Source organism: Ornithorhynchus anatinus, chromosome 11 (genome assembly GCF_004115215.2).
Source record: "Ornithorhynchus anatinus isolate Pmale09 chromosome 11, mOrnAna1.pri.v4, whole genome shotgun sequence".
In the NCBI taxonomy this organism is placed as follows: domain Eukaryota; kingdom Metazoa; phylum Chordata; class Mammalia; order Monotremata; family Ornithorhynchidae; genus Ornithorhynchus; species Ornithorhynchus anatinus.
The window spans coordinates 59,634,111-59,650,975 of NC_041738.1; the positions used below are offsets into that span (position 1 = coordinate 59,634,111).

At 53.2% G+C, this 16,865-nt stretch overlaps 1 protein-coding gene across 1 annotated transcript; it reads left to right on the forward strand.

Annotated features, from left to right (window-relative positions):
* The first annotated feature begins 300 nt into the window (after nucleotides 1–300).
* Nucleotides 301–16,762, forward strand: PDK2 (pyruvate dehydrogenase kinase 2). The gene is made up of 11 exons (XM_029074917.1): nucleotides 301–503; nucleotides 3,320–3,461; nucleotides 11,662–11,733; nucleotides 11,835–12,019; nucleotides 12,283–12,372; nucleotides 12,938–13,015; nucleotides 13,817–13,893; nucleotides 14,021–14,119; nucleotides 14,305–14,412; nucleotides 14,701–14,814; nucleotides 15,982–16,762. The coding sequence occupies exons 1-11, from the start codon at nucleotides 386–388 to the stop codon at nucleotides 16,120–16,122; spliced, it is 1,224 nt and encodes a 407-aa protein (XP_028930750.1). The 5' UTR covers nucleotides 301–385; the 3' UTR covers nucleotides 16,123–16,762.
* The last annotated feature ends 103 nt before the right edge of the window (nucleotides 16,763–16,865 follow it).

Consider the following 16,865-nt stretch of genomic DNA (forward strand, 5'->3'; position numbering starts at 1 on the left):
TATCCGGCCCCCCCCCCCCCCCCAGCGCTTAGAACAGTGCTTGACACATAGTAGGCGCTTAACAAATGCCATCATTATGATGGTGAGGATGATGATGAGGGAGGCTTCGGAGAGGAGGGGAGCGCCGTAGCGAGCCGGGGGCGGGGAGGATGCGGTTAAAGAGGCGGGAGGCGGTAAAGCCACGTGCCGGAGCGCCCTCGGATTGGCTGGCGAGAAGTTGTTTGTGAGATCCCATTGGCTGCGGTCGGACGGAGAGGGGCGGCGATTGGCTGCGAGGGAAGGGACGGACAGGGGCCGGAGGAGTGCGCTGGACAGGCCGGAGCCGGGGGGGCCGGGGACGCCAGGGGCCCGGAGCGGACCCTCCATCGAGGTCGTCGTCGTCGACATGCGCTGGGTCCGGGCCTTGTGGAAGAATGCCACCCTGGCCGGGGCGCCCAAATACATCGAGCATTTCAGCAAGTTCTCCCCGTCCCCGCTGTCCATGAAGCAGTTCCTGGACTTCGGTACCGGGGAGGGTCAGGGAGAGTCGGGCGGGGGAAGGGTTAATGCGGAGGGGTGAGAAGAAGGCCGGGCGGGGGTGGGGGGCGAAGGATGGGCGGCGGATCTAGAAGGGCTATTGGGCGGGTCCGGATAGGAAAGGGTTAATAGGGAGGTGGCACACACATGCTGGACACGCACACAGGCTGGAGTTGGGGAGGGGCTTGCTATGGTGGGGGGCGGCATAGCACCTAAGGAGGGGTGTGAAAGAAGGAGGAGACAGTTGGAGGCAAACTTTGAAAAGGAAGGGGTTAATGGGGGTGCCACCCCCGGAGGGGCCCGGGCCAGAAATGGGACTTGGGAGAGAAAGGGTTAATGAGAATCTGGGGAGACAAGAGGGGACGCGCAGGAATCAGCGAGTGGGGGTATTGGTTGGATCCACCCCAGCGCTTAGGACAGTGCCTGGCACCCAAGAAGCGCTTAACAGCATCATTATTGATAATAATGTCAGTATCCGTTAAGCGCTTACTATGTGCGGAGCACTGTTCTAAGCGCTGGAGTAGATACAGGGTCATCACGTTGTCCCACGTGAGGCTCACAGTCTTAATCCCCGTTTTACGGATGAGGTAATTGAAGCCCAGAGAAGTGAAGTGACTGGGCCACAGTCACACAGCTACCAAGTGGCAGAGCCGTTACTGGGATTGGAGAGTAGGGACGAGGAAGGGGGGGAATAATTCACTAAGGGAGAAGGGGGTGACGATTGGGATGGGAGGGAGGTAATAATAATGATGATGATGGTAATAATAAGGGTATTTATTAAGCGCTCACTCTTTGCCAAGCACTGTTCTAAACGCCGGGGTAGGTACGAGGTAATCGGGTTGTCCCGCGTGCGGTGCATAGTCTTAATTCCCATTTTAGAGATGAGGTAACTGAGGCACGGAGAAGTTAAGTGACTTGCGCGGATGTGGGGGAGGGGAGAGGTTGCCAGTCCTGCCCCCATCCCCCCCAATTCCCTCTGTAAACTGCTCTTCGGGAGCAAGGACACCTGAAGATCAAATCTTCCCCCTTCGCAGGCACTGACTCCCAGACTTCCCCTGTGCAGCCTGGCAGTCTTCCTTGCAGGGCGGGGAGAGCCAGGGGAAGGCCTTAAAGGAGCCTCGTGCCCCTGTGCCCTCGGCCCCCTTGCCCGCGATCCCCTCAGCCCCAGCCGGGTCCTGCCCCGGGCTGGTCTACATGGCACCAGGCGCTGGGCATGAAACAGGCATCGTGCGGGCTTGTCGGGAGTCCGCACCTGTTGGGTCCGCTCAGCGTCCCAACACCCGCCTCCCTGGCAGGGCTCAGCAGCTGGTGAGCCTGGCAAGGTGCCACTCCTGGGGCCTTTGTAGCTCTGCTATCTCTCCTTGGGAAGGCCCCCGGGAGGGGGAGGTGAAAGCAGGGTTGAGGGTGGGGGGTCTTCCCTCCAGGAGCTTCTAGGACTCCGGGTCTGGACTTCTTGGACCCGTTGCGGGCAAGGCCACATCTAAACTGTTATGCTGAAATCAGGGCAGATCTCTTCTCTGAGCCTCAGGGACCTCATCTGCAAAATGGGGAGTAAGACTGTGAGCCCCAAGGGGGGACATGGACTGTGTCCAACCTGATTAGCCTGTGTCTACCCCAGCGCTTAGTAAAGGGTCTGGCACATAGGGTTTAACAAATGTCATTGAATTAAAAAAAGAAATTCTCCCTCCAGCGAGGTCCAGTCCGAGCTGGGCACCACGGGCGGGTTATTCACTGGGGGTGGGGAGAGCTGAGCCTCGGAGCCTCCAAACTCCTTGGCAGCCGGACAGTTCTGGGCAGTGGCATCTGTGCCAGGCCGTGCTTGCCCTGCCATATGGGGCAGAGGATGGGCACAGTTGGCCTGTGATGATCAGACAGCTTGTCTCCAGATCCCACAGATTTGGGGACTTGGGAACCAGGCAGCTTCCTTTCCACCATTACCGCTTCCTTCTCCTCCATCCCCTCTTCTCCATCTGTCCCTGCCTCTCCCCTCGGGGCTGGGCCAGGACCTGGCTCTGAGCTCTAGGAAAATAATACCGTGAATAATAACAGCCATAATAATAAAACTAATAATAGCTCTCGTTAAGCGCTTACTGTGTGTCAAGACTCTTTACTAAGAGCTGGGGTATATTCAAGATAATCAGGTGGGCTGGGTACTCCCCAAAGGGCTTCCCTGGCATGGAGGCAACAACATGCTTAGAGATCCTAGCTTCTTGCAAGGTGGCTTAGTGAACAGAGCCCGGGCCTGGGAGTCAGAAGAACCTGGGTTCTAGTCCTGCATCTGCCATTTGTCTGCTGGGTGACCTTAGGAAAATCACTTCGTTTCTCTGTGCCTCAATTCCCTCATCTGTTAAATGGGAATTAAGACTTTGAGCCCCACATAGGCCATGGACTGTGTCCAACCTGATTACCTTGGATCTACCTCTGCACTTAGGACAGTGCCTGACACATAGTAAGCGCTTAACAAATTCCACTATTATTATTATTATTACTATTAGTACTGGGCCAAGGGTCTCCACCAGACTCCTCCCTTCCAGCCAACAGTGAGGAAAAGAAATAATAATGATGCTATTTGTTAAGCGCTTACTTTATGCCAGACACTATATTAAGCCCCGGGCCCTGTACTAAGTCCTGGTTGATTTGTGAGCCCCATTCATCTGGTCCAAATTGGAAATTCTCCATAGGGAAATTGACTAGTGGGGGAGAGGCTGCCTCGGGTGTGTCGGTAGAGAGGGAACGGGACTTTGTGGAGGGGTTCTGGGCTGATGGCGGTCACCCTTCCATCCTCTGTCCCTCCTTCTCCCAGGCTCCAGCAATGCCTGCGAGAAAACGTCCTTCACGTTCCTGCGCCAGGAGCTTCCCGTGCGCCTCGCCAACATCATGAAGGAGATTAACCTGTTGCCGGATCGGGTGCTGGGGACGCCCTCCGTGCAGCTGGTGCAGAGCTGGTCAGTGCCCACTTGGCCAAGCCCACCTCCTCAGTCCCGCCCACCCTCATCCAAGCCCCACCCATTCATCATTTGCCCCCGCCCACTGGGCCCCTGGTTCCAGCCCCATTTGAGCATCAGTTGGCACAACCCTTCTCCACCCTGCCCCCTCGTCAGTTAAAGGTATTTACTGAGCGCTTCCTGTGTGCAGAGCACTGTACAAAGCACTGTACTGTGCAGAGAAGCAGCATAACCTAAGGGATGGAGCACGGGCCTGGCAGTCAGAAGGTCATGGGTTGTAATCCCAACTCTACCACTTATCTGCTGTGTGACCTTGGGTAAGTCACTTCACTTCTCTGGGCCTCACTTCCCTCATCTGGAAAATGGGGATTGAGACTGTGAACCCCATGTGGGACAGGAACTGTGTCCAACCCTATTTGCTTGTATCCACCCCAGTGCTTAGTACAGTGTCAGGCATGTAGTAAGTGCTTAACAAATGCCACAATTAGTATTATTATTACTAAGCGCTTGAGAGAGTACGTTATAGCACTCTAGCCGACGTATTCTCTGCCCGCAACGAGCTTACTGTCTAGAGGGGAAGAGACAGAAATTAATAGAAATAAATAAATGACAGATATGGGCAAAAGTGCCGCGGGACTGGGAGGAGGCATGAATAAAGGGAGCAAGTCAAGATGACACAGAAGGGAGAGGGAGAAGAGGAATGAAGGGCTTAGTCAGGGAAGGCTTCTTGGAGGAGATGGGCCCTCAATAAGGCTTCGAAGGTGGGGAGAGGAATTGTCCGTCAGATACAAGGAAGGAGGGAGTTTCAGAGCCGGGATGTGGGTGAGAGGTCGGCGGCAAGATGGATGAGATCGAGTTGTATTGAGGAGGTTGGCATTAGAGGAGCAAAGTGTGCGGGCTGAGTTTTAGAAGGAGAGTAATGAGATGAGGTAGGAGGAGGTAAGGTGATTGAATGCTTAAAAGCCACTACCCTGGGACTGTGTCTGACCTAATTAACTTGTACCTACCTCAGTGCTTAGAGCAGTGTTTGACACATAGTAAGCACTTAAGTACCATAAAACAAAACCAGGCTAAATAAGAATGAAATGCTTATGGTTATGCTTAGTGCTTAGAACAATGCCTAGCACAAAGTAAACTCTTAACAAATATCATTATTATTATTGTTATGCACTTTCTATGTGCTAAGCACTGTACTTGGCACTGGGACCGATGCAACATAATAATAATCGGACACAATCCCTGTCCCACTCACCAATGAGCGTTCACTAATTCTGGGACCCAGCCAGGAGCCCCTAGACACGGGAGTGTGCAAATAATAATGATAATAATAATGATAGCATTTGTTAAGTGCTTACTATGAGCCAAGCACTGTCCTAAGCAATGGGGTGGATACAAGCAAGTCGGGTTGGATAGTTCTTGTCTCACATGGGGCTCACAATCTTAACCCCCATTTTACAGATGAGGTAACTGAGGCACAGAGGAATGAAGGGACTTACTCAGGGTCACACAGCAGACAAGTGACAGAGTCGGGATCAGAACCCAGGTCCTTCTGAGTCCCAGGCCCGGGCCCTATCCACTAGACCACATTGCTTCTCAGCTCTAAATCAGGTCTCCTTCTGAAACAGGGATAATGGGGAGATAGGAAGTGGGGCAGGAGGGTGTCTGGAGATGGTGGCTTCTGGAATACTTGGTCACAACCATCTATCCCAGCATTAATCAATCAACCAATCGATTATCTTACTGGCAATGGAACCACAGATCTCCCAACGCAGGGAGGGGGCAGGGCAGGACCCAGTGAAAACCCTGGAGGATTTACATAATCCTGGCTTCACTCTGTCCATCCCTCTGCCTCCAGGCCAGGACTGCCCCCAACCAGGTGGATCACTGTTATCTGGAGCCTCTCTTGGGCACCGGTTCTTGCATCTCTCCACCGTCACGCAATATTGTACTTTTCCAAGTGCTTAGTACAGTGCCCTGAACATAATAAGTGCTGAATAAATACTTTTGATTGATTGATTACAAATAGTTGGAGGAAAAGGAAGAGCCAGGAGAGAACAAGTAGTAGCCAGAAATAGAGCCATCTGTACAGATATGTCAGGATCGCGATAGCTGAATAAATGTTGATTATATCAATGAAAATACATGAGTGCCTAATTACAGAGGTTAGGAATACGTTCTCCATTTAACCTAACTTCTTTGATGGCTAATTTATCTTAACTGCCGGTAGTAGTAATAGCATTTATTAAGGCCTACTGTATGCAGAGCACTGTTCTAAGCACTGGGGTACACAGTTGGGATTTAAACACAGTTCCTCTTACTCATGGGGCTCATAATCTGAGCCCTGATGCCCGAGTTTCTTTAGGGTGACTGATTTCAACCATGAGGGACCCATGGTCATCTTCCCACTGCCTGACCTTGTGGATAGGGCTGGCTGATAATAATAGTAACAGTGACAGTATTTGCTAAGCGCTGACCCTGTGCCAAGAACTAAACTGAGGGATAAAGCAGATGGGAGATCACCAGATCTTCCAGTCCTCCCCCAACACAAGACTCAGCGCCTAAGAGGGAGAGCTGAGATCTTATGCCTATTTGACAGATGGAGAAAATGAGGCCTAGAGAGGTTAAGTGACTTGCCCAAGGTCACTCAGCAGGCCAGGGGCAGAGCTCTCCTGACTCCCTGCCCCAATTCCTCCCGCTAGGCCATTCATTCATTCAGTCGTATTTATTGAGCGCTTACTGTGTGCAGAGCACTGTACTGAGCGCATGGAAAAGTACAATACAACAATAAACGGTGACAGTCCCTGCCCACAACGAGCTCTCAGTTTGGCGGGGGGAGACAGACATCAATACAGATAAACAGATATCAATACAATAATTAAAATTACAGATATATACATAGTGCCGAGGACAGTGGATCCTTGGGCCTGGTCTGAGAAGTTTTGCATTTGTTTTGTTTTTTATGGTATTTTTTTAAGCGCTTATGATGTGTCAAGAACTGTTCTAAGCACTGGGGTAGATACAAGTTCATTCAATCATATATATTGAGTGCTTACTGTGTGCAAAGCACTGTAGTAAGCACTTGAGATAGTACAGTACAGCAATAGACACATTTCCTGCCCACAATGAGCTGATAGTCTAGAGGGGATCTACCCCAATGCTCAGCCTGGGGCATTAGCCCTTGTACAGGGGATTCGTTAATAATAATGATAATAATGATGTTATTTGTTAAGCTCTTACTCGGCAGGTTGAACTGTCCCTGTCCCAAATGGGGCTCACAGTCTAAATTGGAGCGAGGAGGATTTAATCCCCATTTTGCAGATGAATAATAATATTAATTATGGTATTTGTTAAGCACTTACTATGTGCCAACCACTGTTCTAAATGATAGGGTAGATACAAGGTAATCAAGTTGTCCCACATGGGGCTTACAGTCTTAATCCCCATTTTACAGATGCTGTCCCTGAGGCACAGAGAAGTTAAGTGACTTGCCCAAGATCACACAGCAGACAAGTGATAGAGCCAGGATCAGAATCACATCCTCTGACACCTAAGCCTGTGCTCTTGCCACTAGGCCATGCTGTTTCTGGCCATGGCCATGCTGAGGTCAACTACCTCAGATGAAGTAACTGAGGCACAGAGGATGTAAAATGACATGCCTGAAGTCACACAGCAGACAGTTGGTGGAGGTGGGATGAGATAGCAGATCTGCCGACTCCCAGGCCCGTGCTCTTTCCACTAGGACACACTGCTTCTCAGTTGGAGAAAACAAGGTGATAGTTTGAGAGAAACCAACCCAGATTCTCAGTTTTCCACCAGATAATCCATTCCTGGAATCAGGCCCCAGGGAATCCGGGGACTAGGTGGAGGCAGGTCAACAACCCACAGTGCTTTTTACTTTTAGATGTTGATCATTCAGACCAGGTGCATTTGGGCTCCTGAGACCACCTAGTGATTAGAGCATAGGCTTGGGAGTCAGAAGGACCTAGGTTCTCATCCTGGCCACTTGTCTGTTGTGTGATCTTGGGCGAGTCACTTCACTTATCTGTCCCTCGGTTCCCTAATCTCTGGGGATTAAGACTGTGTCCAACCTGATTAACTTGTATCTACCCCAGTTCTTAGAACTGTCCTGGCACACAGTACGTGTTTAACAAATACCATAAACAAAACAAAACTGCCTGAGGTGGAGGCTTTGGAAACTTCTCTTCCAGAGCTGGGTTGTTGCCGCATGCCTGCCCTCTGGGAAGACCCGGGAGGCGGCGTGACTTGGTGGAAAATCATCGTCCCTAAGTGATTGCAAAAGGGCCTCAGAGCCGTGGTACTGGCCAACCTTGTGAGAAACATCATGGCCTAGTGGATAGAGTGGCCTGGGATTCAGAAGGTCCTGGATTCTCATCCTCGCTCCGCCACTTGTCTGCTGTGTGACCTTGAGCAAGTCACTTCAATTCTCCGGGCCTCAGTTATCTCCTCTGGAAAATGGGGATTAAAAGTGTGAGCCCCGTGTGGGCCAAGGGTTGGGTCCAACCTGATTCTCTTTTATTTCCCCAAGTGCTTAACAAATATGATGATAAAAACAAAAACCTCTCTAAGGTTATGAATAATAATGATGGTATTTGTTATGCGCTTACTATGTGCCGAGCAGGGAATGGACAAGTTGACCTCTCAAGGGCACTTCCTGCCTCAGGAATCCAGGTTATATATTCACCTCCCAATGTGTCCGATCTCTACCCAACTTTACAGGCTCTTTCCTGCCTCCCTTACTAGAATCTACGGTCAGTGAACAGGTCCTAGACCCTGGTGTCCAGTCCACAGTTCTGTGGTTTGTGGACTTATGTAAGTGAATGACCGCAAGGGTCACTGCTTACCAGTTGATTTGTCGGTTGTCCGGTGAGGAGAAAGTAGGAGGTCTGATCTTCCGAGTCCTCCAATCAGTCAATCAATTAATTAATGGAATTACTGTGAGCTTACAATGCACAAGCACTTTACTAAGCACTGGGGAGAGTGCAATACAACAGAGTTAGCAAACATTCCCTACCCACAATTAGCGTACACTCTAGAGGGGGAGACAGACATAAATAATTTATCCATTCATTCAATCATATTTATTGAGCACTTACTGTGTGCAGAGCACTGTACTAAGCACTTGGGAGAATACAGTACATAGACATATTCCCTGCCCACAACGAGCTTGCAGTCTAGTGGGGGGATATGTACGTAGGTGCTCAGGGGTTGAGGGTGGGGCAAATATCAAATGTCCCAAGGTCACAGAGCCAAGTGCCAAAAAGACGTAGAAGGGAGGGGAAGCTAGCTGCCCCACCCCCAGACAGCTTTAGCTGTGTGACCCCAGGATAGCCTCTTACCCTCTCTGGTGATGTACCACCAACTGCATCTTGTGGGAGTGAGGAGAGGTGGGAGTTTAGGACCTGCCTTTACGAGGCACTCTATGAGATCAACCAATCTGTAGTATTCACCGAGGGCCTGGGTGTGCTGAGCATTACGCTAGGCACGTGGGAGAGTACAGTTAAGTTAGTACACTCGATCCCTGCCCTCAAGTCTAGTGAGGGATACAAGCACTAAATAAATTACAAGAGGAAGAAGGGAAAGAGGTTGTGGTCAAGAATTAGTGCTTAATAGGATGGGCAAGAGTATGGGCTTAAGGGCCGCAGAGTTTTGTGAGTACTTTTAAGAGCTCAGGTGGCGTGGAAGTGCTGTAAAGGCAGTAATGGGAGGTTTAAGGTGGGGAGACGGGAAATTATTGAGGGAAGGCCAACTGGTGGAGGTGAAATTAAAAGAGGTAGGAGAGAGCTGTGATCTGGCAGATGTAAAGTGGGAGGAAGTTGCCAGGTAATAGGGAGAGCACAGGCAAGAGAGTGGTGACGGGAGAAACAAGAATGAGGCACAGTGAGTAGGTTAGCTAGAGCAGAGCAAAGAGTGTGAGCTGGGGTGTAGTGGGAAGAGAGTGAGGACAGGTAATAAGGAGAATGCTGATGGAGTGCTTTTTAAAGTCAGCCTTCCCAGAATCCCCTTTCACTTGATCAGCTACCCAAGAGAAGGGGAGCAGTTTTGTTTTTTTAATGGTATTTAAGCACTTACTATGTATAAAGAACTGTACTAAGTGCTGGGGTAGATACGAGTTTATCAGATTGGACACAGTCCCTTTCCCACGTGAGGCTCACAGTCTAAATTGGAGGGAGGACTAAATCCCCATTTTACAAATGAGGTAACTGAGGCCCAGAGAAGTTAAGTGCCCAACGTCACACAGCAGACAAGTGGCAGAGCCAGGATCGGAATCCAGGGCTTCTGACTCCCAGACTTGTGCCCTCTCCATTAGGCAGCGTGGTTCAGTGGAGAGAGCACAGGCTTGGGAGTCAGAGGACATGGGTTCTAATCCCAGCTCTACCACTTGCCTGCTGTGTGACCTTGGGCAAGCCGCTTAACTTCTCTGTGCCTCAGTTACCTCCTCTGTAAAATGGGGATTGAGACCGTGAGCCCCACGTGGGATGACCTGATTACCATGTACCTACCCTAGCAGTTAGAACAGTGCTCGGCACATAGCCTTTAACAGATACCATCATTATTATTATTATTAGGCCACACTGTTTCTTTGGTTCTTTTCGAACCAACCCAGCAGGCAGTTCCTGCTCCTCAGGGTGGGTGAAACACCTTGATCCCCAGGGTCGTGGCCCCCCAGCCTAGAAGGGACAGGTTTACATCGATTGCCCTGATTGGCTGGCTGTGCCCAGTGGGTGGTGAGCGACGAGCTGGTTGATTGGCCCCATAATAATAATTATGGTATTTGTTAAGTGTTTACTCTCTGCCAAGCACTGTTCTAAGTGCTAGGCTAGATACAAGGCAATCAGGTTGGACACAGTCCCTGTCCCACAGGGGGCTCAGAGTCTTCATGCCCATTTTACAGATGAGGGAACTGAGGGACAGAGAAGAAAAATGACTTGCCTGAGGTCACAGAGCAGACAAGTGGTGGAGCCGGAATGCCACGGACCATGCCAGCCTGTGCTTCTCAGTGGCATTCGGGATCTGCGTAACCTGGATCTGCCTAGGGCCAGGGCAGAGGCCCACTGCCCCTGTGGGGTTGGGAGCCGGCCCCAGCTCACCCCAGGGATTGCCTTTCCAGTGTACTCCCGAGCCACTATCCTCTAGACTGAGCTCGTTGTGAGCAAGGAATGTGTCAGTTTGTTGTTATATTGTACTCTCCCAAGTGCTTAGTACAATGCTCAGCACCCAGTGAGCACTCAATAAATACAGTCGCATGAATGAATATCCCAAGATGGACTACATCATTCCCAGGAGAACAGAGCTGAGCGAGGAGCACAGAAGTTGCTGGCCCTATGAGGGCCCGGGGGCCAACAGGCTGGCAGCCGTAAGCTCCGGGAACTTTGCTTTGCTTCAGTGCCCATGTGATGGGCATCATCCTCGCTAACCCGGCCTGGAGCCAAGGAGCTTGGGAAGTCCAGCCCGCAGTCTCTGAGGGCTTGGGGCCAAGCAGGGGCAATTCCATGCCCATCCCCCTCGGCGTCCCCCAGTTCCGGTTGGAGAGGGCTCTGATCCAGCCATCCCTGGGTGGGCCCCTGGCTGACCCACATTGGCCCATCCTTGGGTCTGGTGTTGAGGAGAGGATGTCCGGGCAGGCTCCCCGACCCACCACCCCACCTCGTCCCAGGGCTCTGTCAGACACCTCTCCACTCAACCGTACCAGAGCAGGGGGCAGAGCCTCGATTTGGCCCCAAACCAGCCCCTCCCTGAGCCTCAGCTGATCCAGCTTTTGGCAGCTGTTCACTGCCCACCCCCAACCCTGCCAAGGTTAGCCTCATTAATCAAAGTGGAGGGTGGCGTGCTAGTGGGGGCGGGGAAGGGGTGAGGCTACAGAGCCTCTATTCTTATTGGCTGCCAAGCCAAGGGCCGGGGAGGGAGATGGCTTCTCTCATCAGTTCAGACTGGGAGGGGGGGTGAACTCAGGCAGAGGGTATCCTCACCGCCAATTCACCTCTCCTTCTCTGGGGGCAGGGCATTCACCTGGGCAGTGGAAGCCAATAATAGTCATCCTTTGACTACCTAAGAGCACCCCAACTTATCCTCCCAGCTGCCCCAAGTCTGGCTCCGTGCCCCCCAGCCCATGGGGTTCCTGCCGTGGGCCTCTGGAGCAGGAGATCGGGAGGGTCAGAGTCAACCCGAGCTGTCCCTACAGGTACGTCCAGAGCCTGCTGGACATCATGGAGTTCTTGGACAGAGACCCCGAGGACCACCGTACTCTCAGCCAGTGAGTAGGGCAGGCACTGGGAGTGGGAGGGTCCCCACTGGGCCTGGGGGAAGCCCAGACCCCCATTAATGTCTATTAATGTCGCCCTCCCCACCTTCCAGGTTCACAGATGCCCTGGTGACCATCCGCAACCGGCACAATGATGTGGTGCCCACCATGGCCCAGGGCGTCCTGGAGTACAAGGAGGCCTACGGGGACGACCCCGTCTCCAACCAGAACATCCAGTACTTCCTGGACCGCTTCTACCTGAGTCGTATATCCATCCGCATGCTCATCAACCAGCACAGTGAGCCCCTCTCCCACTGTCCCTGACCCCCCCCCAAGGGGCGGGGCCCAGGGGCAGAATGGGCAGGGTGGGAATGGTCCATGGGGGGATGAGGGTGGGTGAAGGATGGTGGGGCCTGGGGGCCCAGCAGCAGGCCAGAAGGCTGGTTTAGGGGGCAGGGGTGGGGTTGGGGATGAACCTGGAGGGCAGGGATGGGATGGGGGTGGGTCAGGGGTCGGAGTCGGGAGCCGGCCGGACTCCACCTGCACCCCTACCCCCGACAGCCCTGATCTTTGATGGCAGCACCAACCCCGCCCACCCCAAACACATTGGCAGCATTGACCCAAACTGCGATGTCTGTGAGGTGGTGAAAGGTGAGTGGGAGTTGGATGGGAAAGGTGGAGTGTTGGGTGGGGGATGGAGTTGGGAGGACGGGGGTGAGGCCACAGAGCCTTCATTCTGATTGGCTGCCAAGCCAAGGGGGCCAAGAGAGAGGGGGCCTCCCTCGTTGGCTCAGACTGGATCATGCAATAGGTGTTGTAGGCCCTGGTCTCACCCTCAATGCACCCCCCGCCACCCATCTGGACCTCCTGGGGTCCCCAGATGAGCCTCAAGCCTAACGGCTGAAACAGTGGGCCCAGCTAGGTGCCACCCTGAGGAGTGTTCCCCCCATCTGGTCTGCCCTGGGAGGCCAGGGGGTTCAGCCTTGACTCCCAGCAGACCCTGCCTTGCCCGCGTGGCAGAGGGGTGCCTGGTGCTGGCCTGGCATCCCTTCCCGAGCACCCCCTTTCCACCCCCTCCCTGTGCAGATGCACCGTCTGGCAAATGGGTCATGTGTGAGTCCACCCTTCACCCTGGCAGTGCCCCTGGTTTGAGCCCCGGTGACCCAGGCACCCAGGGGGCATTGTATGTCCCTGCCTCTGTCTGTCTGTCCCTCAGATGCCTATGACATGTCTAAGCTCCTGTGTGATAAATACTACATGGCCTCTCCCGAGCTACAGATCCAGGAGATCAATGGTGAGTTTGGGGACTCTGGGAGATCATCATCATGATTATTATTATTACTATTATTACTGTATTTGCTAAGCGCTTACTCTGTCCCAGGCACTGTTCTAAGCACTGAGGTAGATACGGGATAATAGGAGGAGATGGGCCTTCAATAAGGCTTTGAAGGAGGGCATAGTCATTGTCTAGGTACATAGATACACTTAGATACATATCTGTCATATTATTTATATTAACATCTGTCTCCCCCTCTAGACTTGTGGTCAGGGAATGTGTCTACCAACTGGGTTATATTGTACTCTCCCAAGTGCTTAGTACAGTGCTCTGCACATAGTAAGTCCTCAATAAATAGGATTGAATGAATGAATATGTTTGACTATCTGACTGACTCTCCATTTCCCCGTTCCCTTCCCCTCTCTACTTCTGTGCGGGGATAAACAGCATGGCCTAGTGGATAGAGCCCAGGCCTGGGAGTCGAAGGTCATGGGTTTTAATCCCAGCTTCACCATTTGTCTGCTGTGTGACCCTGGGCAAGTCACTTCACTTTTCTGTGCCTCAGTTACCTCATCTATAAAACAGGGATTGAGGCTGTGAGCCCCAGGTGGAACAGGGGTTGTGTTCAACCCGATTTGCTCATATCCACCTGAGCATTTAATACAGTGCCTAGCACATAGTAAGTGCTTAACAGATACCATAATTAAGAATTATTATTATTACTCCTCCCCAGAGGCAGGGGGATGATGACATGGCCTCTTTCCAGGTTCCCCTGGTGCTCTCTAACCCTTAACCCTTGACTTTCCTCTCCCCCTGCAGCCTCCAGCCCCAAGCAGCCCATCCACATGGTGTATGTCCCCTCCCACCTCTATCACATGCTGTTTGAGCTCTTCAAGGTGAGTCCCCTGTGACTGTCTGATGGTGACCAGGACCAACTCGGGCCCAGGAGGGGCGGGGAGGGATGAGGGAGAGGCATGCGGAATCTTGACTGCCCTTGACACCCTCCTTTCCCCTTCCCCCTAGAATGCCATGCGGGCAACGGTGGAGATGCATGATTCCAGCCCCACCCTTCCACCCATCAAAGTGATGGTGGCTCTGGGTGAGGAAGACCTGTCCATCAAAGTAGGTGACCTGGACAGAGAGATTCGTCAATCTGTCGATCAATCGTATTGATCGATTGAGATGGAGCCGAGGGAGCGAGGGGCCGGGAGGTGGGACGCCTGGGTTTGGAGGATGGGGGACTGCCAGGAGGAGGAGCCGGGGGGACTGACTGGCTTCTCCCCACCCCCCACCCAATCCTGCATCAGATGAGCGACCGGGGGGGCGGGGTACCCCTGCGGAAGATTGACCGGCTTTTCAGCTACATGTACTCCACGGCCCCCACGCCCCATCCGGGCACCGGCGGGACCCCCCTGGTGAGTCAAGCAACCCCCGCGAACCTCCCACCCTTTTCCCATTCCACATCTCCGGCCCCCGGGGTCTCCGAGTATCCCTGTATTTCTCTCCGGATCTTCCCTGTCCCTATTGGTCTCTGTATCTCAGCATCTCCCTTCCCCACATCCCCAGCCTTGGGGGGGTCTTGCCCTTCCCCCTTCCCAGATGCCCCTCAACACCCCTCTCAGCCCTCCTGCCCAGCCTCCCCCAGCCCGTCTACCTGTCCGTGCCTCGCCCGGTCCTCCCGTTAACCAGCTGCCTGCCCCCAGGCTGGCTTTGGCTACGGCCTCCCCATCTCCCGCCTCTACGCCAAGTACTTTCAAGGGGATCTGCAGCTCTTCTCCATGGAGGGTTTCGGCACAGATGCTGTCATCTACCTGAAGGTGGGTGGGACCCCAGGGAGTTGAGGTGGGTGGCGTTGCTGGGGCAACAGTACTGGATGAACTTGCTGCTGTCTAGCCCCTGGGCTTCCTGGGTGGACCGTGGGGGCAGGTTAATAGTACCAGCAAATCGGGACAAGGGCCGGTGCCCTCCAGTTGCCTGCTGGGACTCCCAACCCCACCCATCTGGGATGCCCCACTGTGTGGACATTAGGAGATGCCCAGAAGATGCCTGCTGGTAGGTTATCTGGAGGGCGAAGCTTGCTCCTCTGGCCTCCGCTTGTCCTGAGTACCCCATCTCTGTCAGTGCCCCAGGGTCCCAGGTAGAGGGGTAGGGCACCCAGTGTTAGCACTCAGAAGTAAAGTAGCATGGCCTAATGGATAAAGCCCATGTCTGGGAGTCTAAAGGTCATGTTTTCTAATTCCGGTTCCATCACTTGTCTGCAGTGTGACCTTGGACAGGTCTCGTCACTTCTCTGTACCTCAGTTCCTCATCTGTAAAATAGGGATTGAGACTGCAAGCCCCATGTGAGGCAGGGCCTGAGCCCGACCTGATTTACTTGTATCCACCCCAGCACTTAGTACAGTGTTTGGCACATAGTAAGTGCTTAACAAATGCCACAGTTGCTATTATTATTAAGTACTTCCTGGCAGGGAGGGGGCTGGTGACACTTCCCAAAAACATTTGGGGTGGTGCTTGTGCCCCCATGACTGATGTAGATATTCATTCATTCAATTGTATTTATTGAGTGCTTACTGTGTGCAAAGCATTGTACTAAGCGCCTGGGAGAGTTCAATATGACAACAAACACGCACAAAACAATTAATAATAATAATTATAGTACTTGTTAAGCACTTACTGTGTGACAGGCACTGGAGTAGATACAAGGTAATTGGGTTGGACACAGTTCCTGTCCCGCACAGGGCTCATAGCCTTAATCCCCATTTTACAGATGAGGTAACTGAGGCACAGAGTAGTCAAGTGGCTTGCCTAAGGTCACACAAGAGACGTGTGGCAGAGCTGGGATTAGAACCCACATCCTTCAGACTCCCAGGTCCATGCTCTATCCACTAAGCCATGCTGGAGCAGAGGCCGGGGGCTGTAGGGAGGTGGTGGAGGGCAGACCTGAAGCCGGTCCCCCACTTGTTCCCTTCATGCCACCCTCTCAGGCCCTGTCCACAGACTCAGTGGAGCGACTGCCCGTGTACAACAAGTCAGCCTGGCGCCATTACCAGACAATCCAGGAGGCGGGAGACTGGTGTGTGCCCAGCACAGAGCCCAAGAACACCTCTACGTACCGGGTCAGCTAGTCGGGCCGCCCAGTGCCCCCGTCCCAGGTGTCCACTCTCCTGCACAGTCTCCATTGCGACTTCGGATTGACCGCCCAGGTGACCTGTCCCTGTGGCCATCCCCTGGGGGGAGGGAAGATCTCACCAGAGACCGGTTACCCCGGCAACCAGAATCCATTCCCCTTTGTGGTACCCACTGGTAGGTGGTGGGGGGGTCGTCTGCCTGCTGCCCTCCCCCTCTGTTCATACACTCCTCTCTTGCCTGCCTGGGTCCCATCGGCTGAATTCTCCATCTCTCCCTCACCGGTCCCCTCCTACATACACTCATCTTGAGGGGGTTCAGGCTGCTGTGGAAAGAGAAGAAAGAGGGAGTTGAGGGCCTGATTGCCCCACCCCCTGCAGCCAGGTCAGTATTGGGGTCTCCAGCCCTCCACCCCCAAGAGAAGGGGCTGGAGAGAACCTTGTTGGTGGCCTTTCCCTTGGCTCTGCCACCAAGCTGGGGTGGCTCCCCTGCCCTCCCGCCCCCCAGCCTGCTTTCTCAGGCCCCTGACACTCCTCGGTCCCACCCCGCACACGCATGTGTTTGGCGTGACTTGCTCTCCTAGCTTCTGTATGTCCAGAGCGGGGACATACAGCAATAAAGAGCTGGAAGAGGCACAAATGGTGGCTTGGCTGGAGTGGTATGGTGGTGCGATTCCCGCCCCTGCCCTGATGGATGTGGTGTTTCCCTCTCCTGGCCAATCCCTACTTCTCCTCTGGTGGGT